Raw genomic sequence first — 17,492 nt, forward strand, 5'->3', positions numbered from 1 at the left:
CTTGAAGGTTAGCTGTCAGAGAGGACCAAGAAAATAGTGTTAGGTGGACCCACAGCACAAGCCATAATGGTGTCAGATTTGGGATAAATGAGTTATGTGAACTCAGCCATGACTTCAAAACAATTTTGACTTGGCATGATGTGTGAACCTATCCTGTAGAGCTTAAGCTTTAGACTGAAGGGTTCCATAATCAAAAAAGTTTGGGAACCGCTGGTCTAAGATACTTCAAAGGCCAATGCAATGAATTACATGAAATTTGCATGCCCAAACAACTAAGCATCATCACTCTGCTGAACACCTAATTCCCACAGCATTATATTAGGCTTAAAGATATTTACCCATATACAGTAGTAGGTTGCATTGCTATTATCCTTCTCATCTTCCTCATCATCTTTCCTTCTGCCTTCTCCTATTGGTATCTTATGACCTATTCTATCACTTTGTTGTTTGTATTTACACTGAGTTTATGCACGAGAGACAAATTCCTTGTGTGTGTGATCACACTTGGCCAATTCTTTCTCTCTCTTTCCTATTCTCTTCACTCCACTCTACTCGATGTGCCATGGTAATTGAGGGACACGGTGGCTCAGTGGCTAAGATGCTGAGTGTGGCAGTTCAGCAGGGTGAGCTCCCGTTACTTGTCCCTGCTCCTGCCAACCTAGCAGTTCGAAAGCACGTAAAAAAATGCAAGTAGAAAAAATAGGGACCACCTTTGGTGGGAAGTAACAACATTCCGTGCGCCTTTGGCGTTTAATCATGCCGGCCACATGACCACGGAGACATCTTCGGACAGCACTGGCTCTTCAGCTTTGAAACAGAGATGAGCAGCGCCCCCTAGAGTCGGGAACGACTAGCACATATGTGCAAGGGGAACCTTTACCATGGTAATTATCAAAGGAGAGTCCCTCAGGAAATGAGGGACCCTGGTGGCACAGCAGACTAAAGCACTGTTGTTAACATCAGCTGCCTGCAAGTACTGCAAGTTCAAATCTCACCAGGCTCAAAGTTGACTCAGCCTTCCATCCTTTTCTAAGGTAGGTAAAATGAGGACCCGGATTGTGGGGGCAATAAGCTGACTTTGTATAAAATATACAAAAAGTACGAAGGCTATTGCTTAACGCATTGTAAGCCGCCCTGAGTCTCCAGAGAAGGGCGGCATATAAATCAAATAAAAAAAAAAAAACGGGGCTCCTCTATTTCTGAAGACACTCGGCCAAAGACAAGGGGGGAATGTTCCCCTCCCGCCTTCGTAAACTGGGCTTCCCGAGGCATCCGCGGATGGAAACCCAGAACTGCAGCCCAGCATTTCCAGCCCGAAAGCATCCTCAAAAGAACCAGCCGTGCAGGGCGCGCCGCTCCCCACAGCCCCAGTGCCCAAAAAGCGCTTTCGGCGCTGTCTTTCAAAGGAGGAGGGACGATCGAGGAGGCGGAGTCTGGGTTAGCGACCTCGGTTTCCTTTCTCCCCCCGCCTCCCTTCCTTCCTTCCGGGCTTCCCCCACGTGAGTTCGCCTCGCTCCGTCTTTCTCCGGCCTTCAACCATGCTGGTCGCCCGGGCTTTGCGATCCGCCGCCGCCGCCGCCGCCGCGCGCTCTTCTCTGCCGCTCCTGCCTTTGCAGGCAAGCAGCGCGCATCGCTCCGCTCTTGCTGCGGCCGCTCGGCCTTTCACCCGCTCTCTCTGGGTGCTCCGCGGCTCCGGGAAAGGCCTTCCCGGCCTTCTGCGGAGAGGCTTCCCCTCCGTGTCCTGCAATTGCGGCGGCCTCCATACCGAAGGTGAGAGAAAAGGGGGAGACGGGCCAGCGCTCCCGTTTCCTGGCGCGCGGAAGCAACCGGGCTCCTGGGGTAAGGCGCGGCGGATCTGGAGGGAGCCATTGGATCCCTGTCGGGGGTTGCTTTCCGCCAGGATCGGAGGTGTGGCAAGGGGATCCCGACCTCCAAAGGTCTCAAAGGTGGGGCTGGAGAATAGAGGCGAGGATTCAAAGAATCGGGATCACGGGTGGGGGGGGGGAACGACCCTCGAGGAGGTTTTAAGGATGCGGGTGCTCCAAGGTTAAACCTCAGTTAATTTTCACGTGGCTCGATGCGAATGAGGACTCTCTTTAGTTTTAGTCTCGCAAAGGTACGTGGGGGTGGGGTGGGGGGGAAGTTCCATGCGTCTTTGCCTAGGAAGGCCCTCAGGTACGAGTTTGGAGAAGACGCCTGGAAATTTGTGTAAAAATAGCCCGGGGCTCGGTAGGCGCAAATTGCAACCCCGCAAGGCGATGTTTTCAGGCATCAAGGTGTGTGCGGGCATTAAGGGACGCCATGTGCCTGCAGCTCAACCTTGGCAATTCTAAAATGGGTGGACTTCAAACTCCCAGGATGCCGCAGTCCCCCATACTGGCTGGGGAATTTTGGGAATTGAAGTTCATCCATCTTAATTTAATTTCCAATTTATATACCGCCCTTCTCCCTGAGGACCCAGGGCGGTGTACAGCCAAAATAAGAACATAGAATACAAATATTAAAAACAGTTAAAAACATATATAAATTTGGCCCAGAAATTAAGAAATCACAAACCGATTAAAAGAATTTAAAAAGTTTCTTCTTAAGCCAGCCCGGTTTGCTGGAAAAGATGGGTTTTAAGGGCACAACATCATGGATTCTCCTTATCTCAGGGGGCAACTGATTCCAGAGGGTAGGAGCCCCCACAGAGAAGGCCCTCCCCCTGGGGGTCACCAGCCTACATTGTTTGGCTGATGGCATCCTGAGGAGGCCCTCTCTGTGGGAGCGCACAGGTCGATGGGATCTTAAACTTGCCAGGGTTGAAAACCCTAAGTCAGTGATGGAATGACAGGAAAGAATGACCTAAACTCCATGTTTATAGAGAAAGGTACTTTTACTAGAAAATGAAGTGAAGGCAACCAAGGAAAGCTGAAATTAAAGGCAATAAGCACGAAAAGTGCATATAGAAAGCATCCCCTCCCACTGTCCATCCTAAATCATCCAATCCAAAGGTCTCCCAGGGTCAGGTGGAAGCACATCTGGCAGTGTCATCAATCAGGAATGCCACGGGTCATGGTTGACCCGATAGCAGCTTCAAAGATTCAGTTTCGTTTCTTCCAAAGTTCTCCAGCACACTTCCCTCCTCCAGGCCCCTAGCTCTCCCCCCTCCTGTTTCTTATGGCAGCCAAAGCAGTAAAAGCGGAGGCTGACAGCTAACCTTTTTGCCATCACGTGCCAAAAGCTGGGGGAGTGCGGGGTGGTCGCACGCATGTGTGCCCATATCCATAATTCTATGCGCCTTGCCCCCCCCACGCATTCGTGCGCGACCTCCCCCCCATGTTCCCCCCGTTTTTGTCATGTGATGGCACGGTTGGCCTGGTAGGCCCGTTTTTTCACCCTCCCCAGGTTCCAGAGGCTTTCTAGGAGCCTGGGGAGGGCGAAAACAACTATCCCCACCTTCCCGGAGGCCCTCAGGGGTCCAGAAACAGCCCATTTGCCAACTTTCGTTGGGCCCAGAAGGCCCAAAAATCAGCTGGCCAGTGCGCACATGCGTGGTGGAGCTGAGCTAGGGCAACGCTTGCGTGCCCACCAATATGGCTCTGCATGCCATAGGTTCGCCATCACGGCCCTAGGTTGAATATGAGACATCCCCCATGTATCATTGCAACCCAAAATGGGTTCAGTGTGAAAGTCTCCCTCCCCTTTTCAAAATGTAAACAAAGATCAACTCTTGGCTTGTAGTGTCTTCAAAAGAGTTGGATTCTTTTGCTCAAGTGCATGGATCGCTGGGAAGCAAGGCAGGAGTTAACCATAGTTACCATACTTAGTGGTCAACACCCCTCACAGGGAGAATGTTAAGTGCAACAAATTTAAAGAGTTTACCCTGGAGAAGTGTTTCACAACCTCAGCAACTTTTAAGATGGGGATGGGTGGGGGCCTGGCCTGGCTGGAGAATTCTGGAAGTTGAAGTCCACCCATCTTAAAGTTGATGAAGTTTGACCCAAAAGGAGAAAAACTAAGGGTTTTTTTCATTTTTCAAAAAGAAAGCTTTGGTATTCAAGGACACACGCACAGAGATCATGCCCATTTAATTAATTAATTAATTAATTAATTAAGGGGAAATGGGCTGCAAGGGAGAGTGGGGGGTGGGAGGAGAGAGCATAAACCGAAGATCATCCATGCAAGCAAAATCTTATTTTCTTCTAGGCACCCAGTCTGGTCCTCTTCAGATTTTCTAGAACTCCTATTCTTATTCTCATCCTTCCTAGTATCTCTTCCCACTTATGGTTATAACCATGTTGCTTGTATCTTTACAATGTATATTGTTTTATTATTTCCTAGTATGATTTGATTGCTTATTACTATCCTATGACTATCACTAAGTGTTGTATTTTATGATTCTTGATGAATATGTATTATTTTTTTCTTTATGTACACTGAGAGCGAATGCACCAAAGACAAATTCCTTGTGTCTCCAATCACACTTGGCCAATAAAGAATTCTATTCTAGTCTATTCAAAGGTCCTTCCCTCCAGGAATTCTGGGACATGTGGTCTGCATATTTCTGGAGCACACTGGTTGGGGAAGGTTGATCTAAAGCTCTTGTGAAAAGCACAATGGCTGAAAAGCTTAATCTGATATTGGTCAGCCACGAAGACGATGAATTCCATACTATAAATTATTTGGAATGGGATTGAAAAAAATAACATTTGGAGTTCTGTAATCTCCTTGTGCAAATCTATGGTTTCCAGTATGGAATATCCTCTACAATTGGATGCATCTTGGCCTGAATAATTGTGGTAAAACAGTGAACAATTGCTCAAAAAATAAAAAAATAAAACATTATAAATTGGATAGATAATGATTTGAGATTCCTATTTTCATAGCATTCGTGGGAATCTTGTCCCAAATAACAAATTATATAGTAAAATTTTGTGAACCCAATGTTTTTAAATACTTGAACCTAGAATAGAAGATTAGGTGAGATTTTTGTGCCTAGGTTTGCTGAACTATTATTTTCTATTATGTCTATTATTGATGGTAAGCTCCTTTGAGCCCAAACCCATGGTAAAAATAAGTGTTTCATTTCTTGGCAACCTTGTGGTCTCTTGGACACCTTTCAGCATTTTTTGCTGTCAAGTTTTATCTGCAGCAGAAATTAGGATCAGGTTCAAAACTGCTTAACATTTTTCTGGATTCACCAAGGTTAGCTGGTGTGGGGAATCTGCTGTGATCAAACCGTACAATGCTTTAGTAATTAATAATATAAATGTCATTGTGGGGTTCCTGATTTGGAAGTAGCAGTAGCTATATTGTCTGTGGAGAAGAAAGAAAAAAAATAAAAATGAGAAAGTCCTGTTGCCTCTTGAAAAAGCACCTTTGGGACACTAGCTATGTTAAGTGCTTTTTGGATGCACACAATGAACAAGCTGCTGTTCTTTCCAATCTGCAGGTGACAAGGCTTTTACTGAGTTTCTAAATGATGAAATCAAAGAGGAGAAGAAGATCCAGAAACACAAATCCTTGCCGAAGATGTCCGGAGGGTGGGAGCTGGACATTCATGGCACTGAGGCCAAGCTCACACGGAAAGTGGCTGGGGAAACGTAAGTGGGCCAAGAAGCTTGGGTAGTTTCTGGATTTCATGGGTGGTGAAGGGGGAAAGAGAAAGTCCATTGCTTATATAACCTAGAGCAGGGGTGTCAAACTCAAGGTCCGTGGTCTGGATTCAGCCTGCGGGGTGCTTAAATCTGGCCCGCAGTGCTGGCCTGGAAATATTGAAGGACCGGTGCCTCTGCCGGCCAAAACAGGCCACATGCAGCCCCTTTGCGACCCGTTTTTGGCCTCCCCAGCCTCCTGCAGCACTCTGCCGGCCAAAAATGGGCCGCGAGCCGTCTCAGGAGGCCCCCGCACGGCCCATTTTTGGCTGGCAGAGTGCTGCTGGAGGCTGGGGAGGCTGAAAACGAGGTGCAGGGGGCCACGTGCTGCTTCCCCGCACCCCATTTTGGGCGGAAAAGTGCTGCAGGAGGCCATTCAGGCCAAAAACGGGGCAGAGGGGGCTGCGTGTTGGGGCCTCCCTGCAGCCCATTTTGGCCAGCAGGATGCTGCAGGAGGCGTCCATTCCATCTCTCCCCGCCGGCCCATGGAAAAGAACTACAATGCTGATTCGGCCCTCGAAGAAATCCAGTTTGACGCCCCTGGATTAGTAGAATAATTATAGGTACATCACATTGGCTTATAGAGTAATAGGTACTTGCATACTGTACATACGTAGCAAAATTGATAATTCGGAATCAGACTGCTGCAGATCAGTAGATCTGATAAGTATGTATAAAGGAAGATCTTGGTCCGAGGGAGGCCACTGTACCTCAGATAGCTGGATGTGAGTCCCTCCTTGTGAAGTGGGGCCGTGGGGTTCAGATGGGCCTGCTGATGGTGTACCTGGCTCCCTGCCGCATAACAGCGGCCCTGCCTGAGCTGCTTGACGTAATAGCCAGGGTGGCCGTTGATACCCCCAGACTTAGGTCATGGGGGATTTCAACCTGCCATCTGTCGGTGAAATGTCGGAAGCGGCTTGGGAGTTCATGGCTTCCATGACGGCTATGGACCTGACCCAGTTAGTTCATGGCCCTACTCACATGGGGGGACATACTCTGGACTTGATTTTTGTCTCAGGTCAGTGGCTGAATGATCTAGAAGTAGGGGACTTAGTTATTGAGCCCTTGTCATGGTCAGATCATTCACTCCTTTGACTGGACTTCTGTACCACTACCCCCCGCCGCAGGGAGGCGAAACCGGTTAGGTGGTTCCGCCCCAGGCGCCTGATGGATCCGGATGGATTCCAGATGGAGCTTGGGCCATTCCCTGAGGCTCTGGCTCACAACTCGGCTGAAGACCTGGTGGCCGCCTGGGATAGGGCGGCCGCTGGAGCTTTGGATCATGTCGTGCCTTTGCGGTCTCTGACCCGGTGCTGGTCCCGTGTGGTTCCCTGGTTTTCCGAGGAGCTGAGGGAAATGAAGCGCCAGAAAAGACGCCTAGAGGGTGGTTGGAGGGCCAGGCGTTCCAAATCCGACCGAACACTGGTGAGGTTTCATATTAAGACCTACCTAGTGGCGATAAGAGTGGCAAAATCTGACTATTTTTCCGCTCTTATCGCGTCTGCAGATAACCACCCAGCCACCCTGTTTAGGGTGACCCGCTCCCTGCTCCATCTAGGAGCGAGGGAAGACCCCTTACAGGGTAGGGCTGAGGATTTTGTGCAATATCTGCATGACAAAATCGCTCAGATTCGGGAAGGCTTGGACTCTGACTGGGTAGGTTCAGACGGGGTGATGGAGGTGGGTCTTGAGAATGTTATCTGGGAGGAGTTTGACCCAGTGACTCCTGAGGACGTGGACAGGATTTTGGGCAGGCTTAGCGTGGCCACATGTTTATTGGACCCTTGTCCCTCCTGGTTGGTGCTGGCCTCCCGGGAGATTACACAAGGCTGGCTTCTTTGAGTGAGGGTTTCCTCCCCTCTGCCTTGAAAGAGGCGGTGGTGAAGCCCCTCCTCAAGAAGCCTGCCCTGGACCCGGCTGTATTAGCAAATTATCGTCCAGTCTCCAACCTCCGCTTTGTGGCGAAGGTTGTTGAGAGTGTGGTGGCGCGACAGCTTCCCCAGTACCTGGATGAAGCTGTCTATCTAGATCCGTTCCAGTCGGGTTTCAGGCCTGGGTACAGCACGGAAACAGCATTGGTCGCATTGGTTGATGATCTCTGGAGGGCTCGGGATAGGGACTGTTCCTCTATCCTGGTCCTATTAGATCTCTTAGCGGCTTATGATACCATCGACCATGGTATCATGCTGTGCTGGTTGGAGGGGTTGGGGGTAGGGGGCACCGTGTTGCGGTGGTTCTCCTCCTTCCTCTCTGACCGGTCGCAGTCTGTGTTGGCAAGGGGGCAGAGGTCGACCCTGAGGTGCCTTGTGCGTGGGGCGCCGCAAGGGTTGGTCCTCTCGCCCCTTCTGTTCAACATTTATGTGAAGCCGCTGGGTGAGATCATCCGTAGTTTCGGGGTGAAGTTCCATCAGTACGCTGATGATACTCAGCTGTACATCTCCACCCCGGACCACCGCAATGATGCCCTTGACGTGATGTCCCGGTGCCTGGAGGCCGTGCGGATCTGGAAGGGGAGGAACAGGCTCAGACTCAACCCTTCCAAGACTGAGTGGCTGTGGCTCCCGGCGTCCCGGTATAGCCAGCTTATGCCATCGCTGATTATTGGGGATGAGTCGTTGGCCCCCACGGAGAGGGCTCGCAACTTGGGTGTCCTGGACACACGGCTGTCCTTAGAAGAGTATGTGACGGCTGTGGCCATGGGGGCCTTCTATCAGGTTCACCTGATTCGCCAGTTGCGTCCCTTTCTGGACCGGGACTCCTTGCGCACGGTCACTCATGCCCTCGTCACTTCCCGCCTGGACTACTGTAATGCTCTCTACATGGGACTCCCCTTGAGGAGCACCCGGAGGCTCCAATTGGTCCAGAATGCGGCCGCGCAGGTGATTGTGGGAGCGACATGGCGCTCCCATGTAACACCTCTCCTGCGCGAGCTGCACTGGCTTCCGGTGGTCTTCTGGGTGCGATTCAAGGTGTTGGTTACCATCTTCACAGCGCTCCATGGCTTAGGACCTGGGTACTTACAAGACCGCCTGCTGCTACCAATAGCCTCCCACCAGCCAGTACGCTCCCACAGAGAGGGGCTCCTTCGGGTACCTTCAGTCAAACAATGTCGACTGGTGACCCCCAGGGGGAGAGCCTTCTCTGTGGGGGCACCTGCCCTCTGGAACAAACTGCTCTCCGGGATACAGAGGATTCCCGACTTGCGCACCTTTCGCCGTGCCCTCAAAACGTTTTTATTCCAACAAGTCGGGCTGGCCTAATTTTTTAACTTTTAATTTTTTAAAATTTTAAAACGCGTGTTTTATTTGAATAGCTGGGCCAAATTATTTAATATGCTTTTAAATAGTTTTTAAATTTTATATTTGTGTGCTTTTATTTTGGCTGTACACTGCCCTGAGTCCTTCGGGAGAAGGGCGGTATATAAATTGGAATAATAAATAATTAATTAAATAAACAAATAAATGTAACAACATTGGCAAAATGGTGACTAAATTTTAAGGATTGATTCATAGGGCTTCAGACTGATGCAATTTGTGTTCTTCTTGAGATTCATTTGATCTTCTTGCTGGGTCAGTGTGTGCATTACAGTTTTTTGAGAAATTAGAAGCATTGGAGGCCACGTGTTACAGTCGAGGCTGCTCTCCTGCATTGATCTTGGTTTGCTAATTGTGGCTGTGTTGTTCCCTAGGATCACTGTCTCCTTCAATGTTAATAACAGCATTCCACCATGTGTTGATGAACCCCCAGAAGAACAGAAGGACCAAGAGGCTGAGGTAAAGAAAAGTTCCTTTGTTTGGGAGCAGGGTAGGACTCAGCAGTGTAGACAATGAGTGAAGCATCTGTGTTCTTGTGAAAGATCCTAGTTCAGTGATGGCTAACCTTTTTGCCATCGCGTGCCGAAAGCGGGGGGGAGCGGGGGGAATTCAATGCGCCCCATCCCCCGAACTCCCCCCACTTTTGGCATGCGATGGCACAGTAGGCCAGTTTTTCGCCCTCCCCAGGCTCCGGAGCCTTTCTGGGAGCCTGGGGAGGGCAAAAACAGCCTTCCCTACACCCCCTGGAGGCCCTCCAGAGGCCAGAAACAGCCTGTTTCCTGACTTCTGGTGGGCCCAGAAGGCCTGAAATAAGCTGGCCATTGCGCACATGCATGCCGGACCTGAGCTAGGGCAATGCTCGCGTACCCACTGATATGGCTCCGTGTGCCACCTGTGGCACGCGTGCCATAGGTTCACCATCACGGTCCTAGTCAAAAGCAGGTGACCTGAGCTTGTCGATAAGAAAGGTCGGCAGTTCGGCGGTTCGAATCCCTATTACAGATCTCCTGCATGAGCAGGGAGTTGGACTAGATGACCTCCAAGGTCCCTTCCAACTCTTGTTACTGTTACCTTTATAGCTCAATGAAGTTGATGAATTTCACCCCATGTCCTCTTCATTGCAACGCTACCAGGAGCTACATTGTACTGCTTGGAAGGGAGAGTATTTCTCTGCATACATTCATAATAAATTATACTTTTGAAACTGCTGCAGGATAAGAGGTTATTAAAAGAAAACAATGGGCATGACCAATAACATCTTGATTTCATGGACTGCTATTTTGCAGACTTTTTAAAATTATTCGGTTTTCATTTTTTTAAATGGAATTCAACAAACCAAATAAAAGGCACACGATAGTAATGATACAATCCAAATAGGAAAAATGTGTGTGTAGATTGGTGAGAAAATGAACTCGAAAAAGCTGTAATCTTAATATACAATTATAGGTAGTCCTCGATTTACAAGAGTTCATTTAGTGACCATTCAAAGTTACAACAGCACTGTTGTAAAAAAATTTAAATTGTGCAGAAATGAATAGATTAACTATGATGATAAAGGAAAGAGAGGATTCAGAATATGTTAAGGTATTGTTCTGTCCCCCTTCCCCACACAGGCAAACACACAACCAGGCACGCCTGCCAAGATTTTATTAAGCAATCAGACTAGAAACCCTTGCAGATAAGGGTTTTGGCAGTAAACTGCGAAATGCCTGCTAAGTCAGTTTTCACTCACAGTCAGCAAGAGAGAGAGTTTCTCCTCAGTCTGGTTCAGTAGCAAAAAGTAATCCACGAAGCAAGAATTGGCCAAGGTCCAATTCAGACTTCAGGTAACGCGATGTGACTCTCAGGTTTTCAACTTTGACCATCACAAAGCCTTCTCCCTCTGACGCTGCCAGGGATCAAGCCAGGATTCATCATCCTCGCTCCCTATCTGTTGTTGTTCCGATATACTTTCCTCCTGGCATATCCCATGCTGTTCCTCTTGCCCTTTGGATGGAACCTGAGGCATTGCCAGAGAGGAGGGTCCTGAAGAGGGAGGCCTTATCAGTTCCTCCCCATCACCTTCTGAGTCCTCTTCCTCTGTTAGGACAGGCTCAGGAGTCAGGGTCACAACAGGTATGGAATAAATTTTACTATTGGTTAGAAAAGAGATATTTATATTACAACAATTATTTTTTCCTCAATCTCTTTTAAAACTTATTTATGTTTGAAAGGAGATTGAGGAAAAAATAATTGTTGTAATTAGAATATTATACTAATGGAAAACCTTTGTAATGGACTTGGTGAGATTGAAGATGGAAGAGATAGAGAAGAGAAGAAATCTTTGAAGATAACACCGAAATGTCACATGGAAGAAATGAATGATGTACTAAATGTTTGTTTGTCTTAACAAATAAAAAAAAAACTTTATTTAAAAAAAAAAAGTTACAACAGCACTGAAAAATGTGACTTGTGGCCATTTTTCACAGTTACGACCTTTGCAACGTCCCCGTGGTCACGTGATTTACATTCGGATGCTTAACAACTGACTCATATTTATGACTGTTGCAGTGTCCCAACTTTTGTGACCTTCTCACAAGCAAAGTCAATGGGGAAGCCAGGATCATTTAACAATGGGGTTATTAATTTATCAATTGCAGTGATTCACTTAACTGTGGCAAGAAATGTCATAAAATAGGGCAAAACTCACTTAACAAATGTCTCACTTAACAACAAGGATCTTGAGCTCAGTTGTGGTCATAAGTTGAGGACTACTTGTAGTTCAGACTTTTAATAATTTATTCAATGTAGACCATAAAGAAACATAGCTTGATTTCGTTTCTGCAGTATAAAGAATGAAAATAGACCAACTTCATGTCTGGACATGCCTAGTACAATAGATCATCCATTATCTTTGTGACAATAATTACTTAATTGTATGTTGCATCTGTTTATTTCAGCATTATTTGCATAATCACAATGCGGCTTTTTGTGTTATTTCTTATTGTACAAGTGACATTGATGCAGATGACATATTGGATCAGTGGTGAAATCCAAATTTTTAAACTACAGGTTCTGTGGGCGTGTCTTGGTGGGTGTGTCTTGGTGGGTGTGGCAGGGGAAGAATACTGCAAAATCTCCATTCCCTCCCCACTCCAGGGGAAGGATACTGCAAAATCTCCATTCCCACCCACTCCAGGGGAAGGATATTCTCTCTTCTTCCTCTCATGTCAGGTCTCTCTTGCCCCTAGAAATAAGCCAAGATCCAGCATTTCTCCAATCATGGGCTATTTAGAGGAGGAAGCCAGTCCTTGTCCCAAAGGTGCTTTTCAGTGGTGAAATCCAATTTTTTTTACTACCGGTTCTGTGGGCATAGCTTGGTGGGCATGGTGTGGCTTGGTGGGCGTGGCAGGGGAAGGATACTGCAAAATCTCCATTCCCTCCCCACTCCTGAGGGAAGGATATTGCAAAATCTCCATTCCCACCCCACTCTGGGGCCAGCCAGAGGTGGTATTTGCTGGTTCTCCAAACTACTCAAAATTTCCGCTACCAGTTCTCCAGAACCTGTCAGAACCTGCTGGATTTCACCCCTGTTTTCGATATACTGTAATACAGCAGCCCCCAACTTTTTGGGCACCATGAAGTGAGGTCCTTCTGCAGACTGGAGGGGGCGTGGTTTCATGTGCTGCCTGCATCCTGCAGATGGGGCTTTGCTTGTTTGCATGACCTGGTTTCTGGCATACTGCAGACCGGTGCCGGTCCATGGACCGGGGGTTGGGGACTCCTGTAATAGGCATCTGGAAATGGTAGACAAAAGAGTCTGCTTTCACTGCAGTGATTTATACAAATCACAATTCTGCACGGTGCATCTTAATTTCAGCAAGACCTGGAAGCATTTGAGGGAATCGGGTATGTGCAGCTTCCTATGAGGAGAACAGGACGGGAAACAGTTTAATCAATTTCATCTGGATTGCTGCAATCAAATACGATTTGGTTGGTGGTGTTGGTTCTGAGGTTTATGTTGTTGCCTTCCTTCTACAGCCTGAGCTGACATCCACCCCAAACTTTGTTGTAGAAGTAAGCAAAGATGATACCAAGCAAACTCTTGTGCTGGATTGCCATTACCCTGAGGATGAGGTGAGTGTGGTCATTTTATCCCTCTGCCTTCTCTTGATGAAGTCCTCTAGTCCAGGGTTGGAAATCAACATAAAACAATAGATTGTGATGAAGGAGATGTTTTAGCTAAGCTTTCTCCATTATTGCTGGCATTAATTCAACAGAAGAAGGATTTTGGGAACGTAATACCCTGTTTCCCCCAAAATAAGACATCCCCTGATAATAAAGCCCAATCAGGCTTTTGAATGCATGGCAATAAGGCCAAGTACTTATTTCAGGGTTCAAAAAATATATAAGACAGGGTCTTATTTTCCGGGAAACACGGTAGCACTTACTTATATACCTCTCCCTAGTGCTTTACAACACATTCTGGGCAGTTTATAATATCAGCATATTGCCCCCAACAATCTGAGTCCTCATTTTACCAATCTTGGAAGGATGGAAGACTGAGTCAACTTGAGCCCCGTCAGGATCGAACTCAAGGCTGTGGGCAGAGTTTGCCTGCAATACTGCATCTAACCACTGCGCCACAGGGCTCATATATTATAGTGTGCTATTTAATGGGCAGTCTGGATATACTCTGTTGGAAAATGTTATTTTTTTCTCTCTTTTTCCCTCTTGCATTATAATTTATGTTAATCAAATTTTTAGTTCTTAAAAACTTGAAGGGAGGGTGTTTGATCAGACCAAAAACCCATCTAATCCAGATTTCTGTTCCAACAGCATCCATTCAGATATGCCTTTAGAAAAACCCACAAGTGGGACCCCTTCTTTTCTTGTTCCCCAGTGACCCTCTCCCATCTTCACTCAGAGTGTGCGTTGTTGAGAATGAAGCCACTGCTAATACAACCAACAGCTTCTTTTGAACAAGTGGTGTTAGTGTTCTCTGAGCTTGGCTTGCAGACGTTTCATTTCCCAACTAGGTAACATCATCAGTGTTAACGGTGTGTGTGGGAGTTACACTGATGATGTTCCTAGTTGGGCAATGAAACGTCTGTAAGCCAACAACCAAGCCCAGAGAGCACCTAAGGTTTCCACAGTTCAACCCTGAGCTACAGATATTCTTTGACTGCAAAAATAGGCCTGTTGTGGTATGGAAGGATATTCACTAGAATCACGATGTGTGTAATGCAAGTCCCTCCTCCCCCCCCCCAAAAAAAAATCATGAGGGCAGATGGTTGGGTCCTATAATGTCAAGTTACATGTTTCTAATGGAACATGTAGTTTGACTTGTGCAGATCATTGCAGATGCACTCTGCTACAGTTACAGTAATTAAGTACATACCAGTGGTGGGTTGCTCCCGGTTCAGTCCGGTTCTATAGAACCAGTAGTAAAACTGGCAGGAGGCTCCGCCCAATAGCTTCTGCGCTCATGCTCCCGCTGCAAACCGATAGTAAAGGTAAGCAGAACCCACCCCTGGTACATACGTAAGAAAGTCTTCATAATTGTATAGATCAGGAGTGTCAAACTCAAGGCCTGCGATATAGTCGGATCTGGCCCTCAAGGCCGTCCTCGTCTACCCAATGCAAAGAGAAAACATGTCAGCTGTTTAGGGAGTGGCATCAAGCTGGCCACGCCCACTCAGTCAGCCACCCCCACCCACCCCCAAGGTCAACCACAGCCCTGATGCGACCCTCAATGAAATTGAGTTTGACACCTCTGGTATAGATTATTAGTGTTCTCTGCACATTTATAGGGAGTAAATAATCTCCTTCCTGGCCTAATTCTGAGTTGCTTGATAATGACTTGGTTTTTCACCAATACCATTTGAATTGTTCTGCCCAACAGATTAGCCACACCGGAGAAGGAGAAAGTGATATTTTTTCCATCCAAGAAGTCAGTTTCCAGCCAAGTGGAGATTCAGAATGGCAGGATAACAACTATACTCTCAACACTGATTCTCTAGACTGGGTAAGAGAATTCATACCCACAATTCATTGTGTAAGTTTTTATGGGAATGATTGTTTATAGGAAATAACTTTCTTCAACTCTGTAGCCTCCAGATAGAGGCTGAGATTGCAGTTCTCCCACCCAGCACGATGAGGCTGCCTTGAGATTTCTAGAAGGTGCAGTTCCAACAAATCTGTAGGGTACCAAGTTGACAAAAGTGTAAAGTGTGTACTGCAGGTATTGTGAGTGAAGGAGGTGCTGGAATCACATCACATGAGAGACTAGGCTAAAACAGATTGGATGGTTTATGAGTCAGTTTCTTGTGAGGAACCAACCAATGTTGTGCTAAGCAGGCTCTTGCCTAAAGGCAACATAGTTTGGGGAAAACATCTGGATTGAACATTATAGTTGGGTTCACATTACTGAGTTGCTGCTAAGAAAACTGCAGAGACCAGTCCAGATGTCGTTGGGAGTTAAGCTCAACTCAAAGGACAGGTGACTAGGTTATTTTTTTGAGCCCAGGTTTAGAGTTTAATTTTGTGTGAATCCAATCATTGAACATTCCTACTTGAGACTAAGGGCCCTCCCATCCTGGATCCCACAATTTAAGACAGACTGAGAAAATAGGGATTTCTCTTTCTGTAGAGCAGGGGTGTCACACTCAAGGCCTGCAGGCGACATCCGGCCTGCGATGTGGTCAGATCTTGCCCGCGGGGCCATCCTGCTCTACCCAATGCAAAGAGGAAAGATCAGTCCAATGTAGCTTTGGCCCGGTCTACCCAATGCGAAGAGGAAACATGCCAGCCGTTTGGGGAGTGGCGTCAAGCTGGCCACGCCCACCCAGTTGACCACACGCGCCCAGTCGGCCACGCCTGCCCTACCCCCCGAGGTCAACCACAGCTCTGATGTGGCCCTCAATGACATTGAGTTTGACACCCCTGCTGTAGAGTGTTTTATAAAGTTGAAAAACCCTAATATTTTTGTATAATTGGTTGGTATTACCCTGTTTCCCTGAAAATAAGACATCCCTGATAATAAGCCCAATCAGGCTTTTGAGCGCATGCACTAAAATAAGCCTCCCTCCCCCACCCTCCCTGAAAATATTTAAACGCAGAGCTGGAAATCAGGTAAGATGGCAAGAGAAGCCCCATCTTGCTCCATGCGCCACAAAATAAGACCTCCCCGAAAATAAGGCCAAGTACTTATTTTGGGGTTCAAAAAATATAAGACAGGGTCTTATTTTCAGGGAAACATGGTATGTGAATACAAAGGGTTGGAAGGATTCTTGAGTGTTGCTTAGCTTACCCAAGATAAGGTTGGCAATAGGGAGCCACGCTGAACTAGTGGCAATTCTTCACTTGACCATAAACCTGTATTCACCTTAGCTATTAAAAGAATAGCAATAGCAATAAGACTTATATACCGCTTCATAGTGCTTTATAGCCCTCTCTAAGTAGTTTACTGAGGCAGCATATTGCCCTCAACAATCTGGGTCCTCATTTTACCGACCTCAGAAGGTTGGAAGGCTGAGTCAACCTTGACTCTGTCAGGATCGAACGCCTGGAGTAAGCAGTGAGTTAGCCTGCCGTACTGCATTCTAACCACTGCGCTACCATGGCTCATAATATGCAAAATATTCAGAAGTATGTCTCCATTTCTTAAATAGTCTGGTAGCATAGCCTGATAGCATTTTTTTTTCTAAAAGGTTTTATTGAGCAAACATCTGATAAAGCAGCTCACAAAAGCTTATGGTTTTTACTTTAATTTAATAAATATAATGAAATACGTTCGTGAGGAAAAAATGCTACGAGACGCCTGTTTTTCCCACCATAGACTGACTGACATGGCTGTCCTTCTACAATGTGTGCATTTCTTGTGTCTTCTTACATATCCAATAATCTTCCCAGGCCCTGTATGACCACCTGATGGATTTCTTGGCTGACCGAGGGGTGGACAATACATTTGCAGATGAGCTTATGAAACTCAGCACAGCCCTGGAGCACAAAGAGTACATTCGGTTCCTTGAAGATCTGAAGCATTTTGTCAAATGTCAGTAGGCTGAGTGAGCTGCGTGGAGATCAATCTTTCTTTCGAGGGAGTTTGAGAGTGGGTTACCTTTTGCCCTCCAAAACCTGGACTCTAGTTTTAAAACCCCAGGAAACGACAGAAGAGAGAATTGAAGTTTTTCTTTGGAGTTGATTATATCCACTTGGGGGTTAGAGGGGAAATGGGACATTATAGCCATTTTGCAACTGTAGGCCGTCCAGCTGTCAACTAGATTGAGGAGGTTTGTACAGTTTAAAAAGGAAAATAAATAATGTGAAACTAAAAATTAATCATGAACTATTATTGTAAAGTGAACTGTGTGGGTATGCTTAGCTTTTTTTACCAATTTGGTGTGGTTCAGATAATATGGAGACTTTTAAGTCTCAACGTTCCTACCCAATTGCAGAACTCAACCTGGATTAACTGAACGTTGCCATATTAAAATCGACATTAATATGCATGATGAAAATTCTTTAATTTCACAACATATAGACCAGGGCTGGGCAACTA

General features: G+C 46.7%; 1 protein-coding gene across 1 annotated transcript; it reads left to right on the forward strand.

The window, feature by feature from the left end:
- Positions 1-1,477: 1,477 nt before the first annotated feature.
- Positions 1,478-17,268, forward strand: C1QBP (complement C1q binding protein). The gene is made up of 6 exons (XM_070932090.1): positions 1,478-1,770; positions 5,435-5,585; positions 9,325-9,409; positions 12,971-13,066; positions 14,835-14,957; positions 16,844-17,268. The coding sequence occupies exons 1-6, from the start codon at positions 1,539-1,541 to the stop codon at positions 16,991-16,993; spliced, it is 837 nt and encodes a 278-aa protein (XP_070788191.1). The 5' UTR covers positions 1,478-1,538; the 3' UTR covers positions 16,994-17,268.
- Positions 17,269-17,492: the final 224 nt, after the last annotated feature.

The sequence above is a fragment of the Pituophis catenifer genome, unplaced genomic scaffold, assembly GCF_029215685.1.
Source record: "Pituophis catenifer annectens isolate HBS135680 unplaced genomic scaffold, rPitCat1.0.hap2 SCAF_1, whole genome shotgun sequence".
Classification (NCBI taxonomy): domain Eukaryota; kingdom Metazoa; phylum Chordata; class Lepidosauria; order Squamata; family Colubridae; genus Pituophis; species Pituophis catenifer.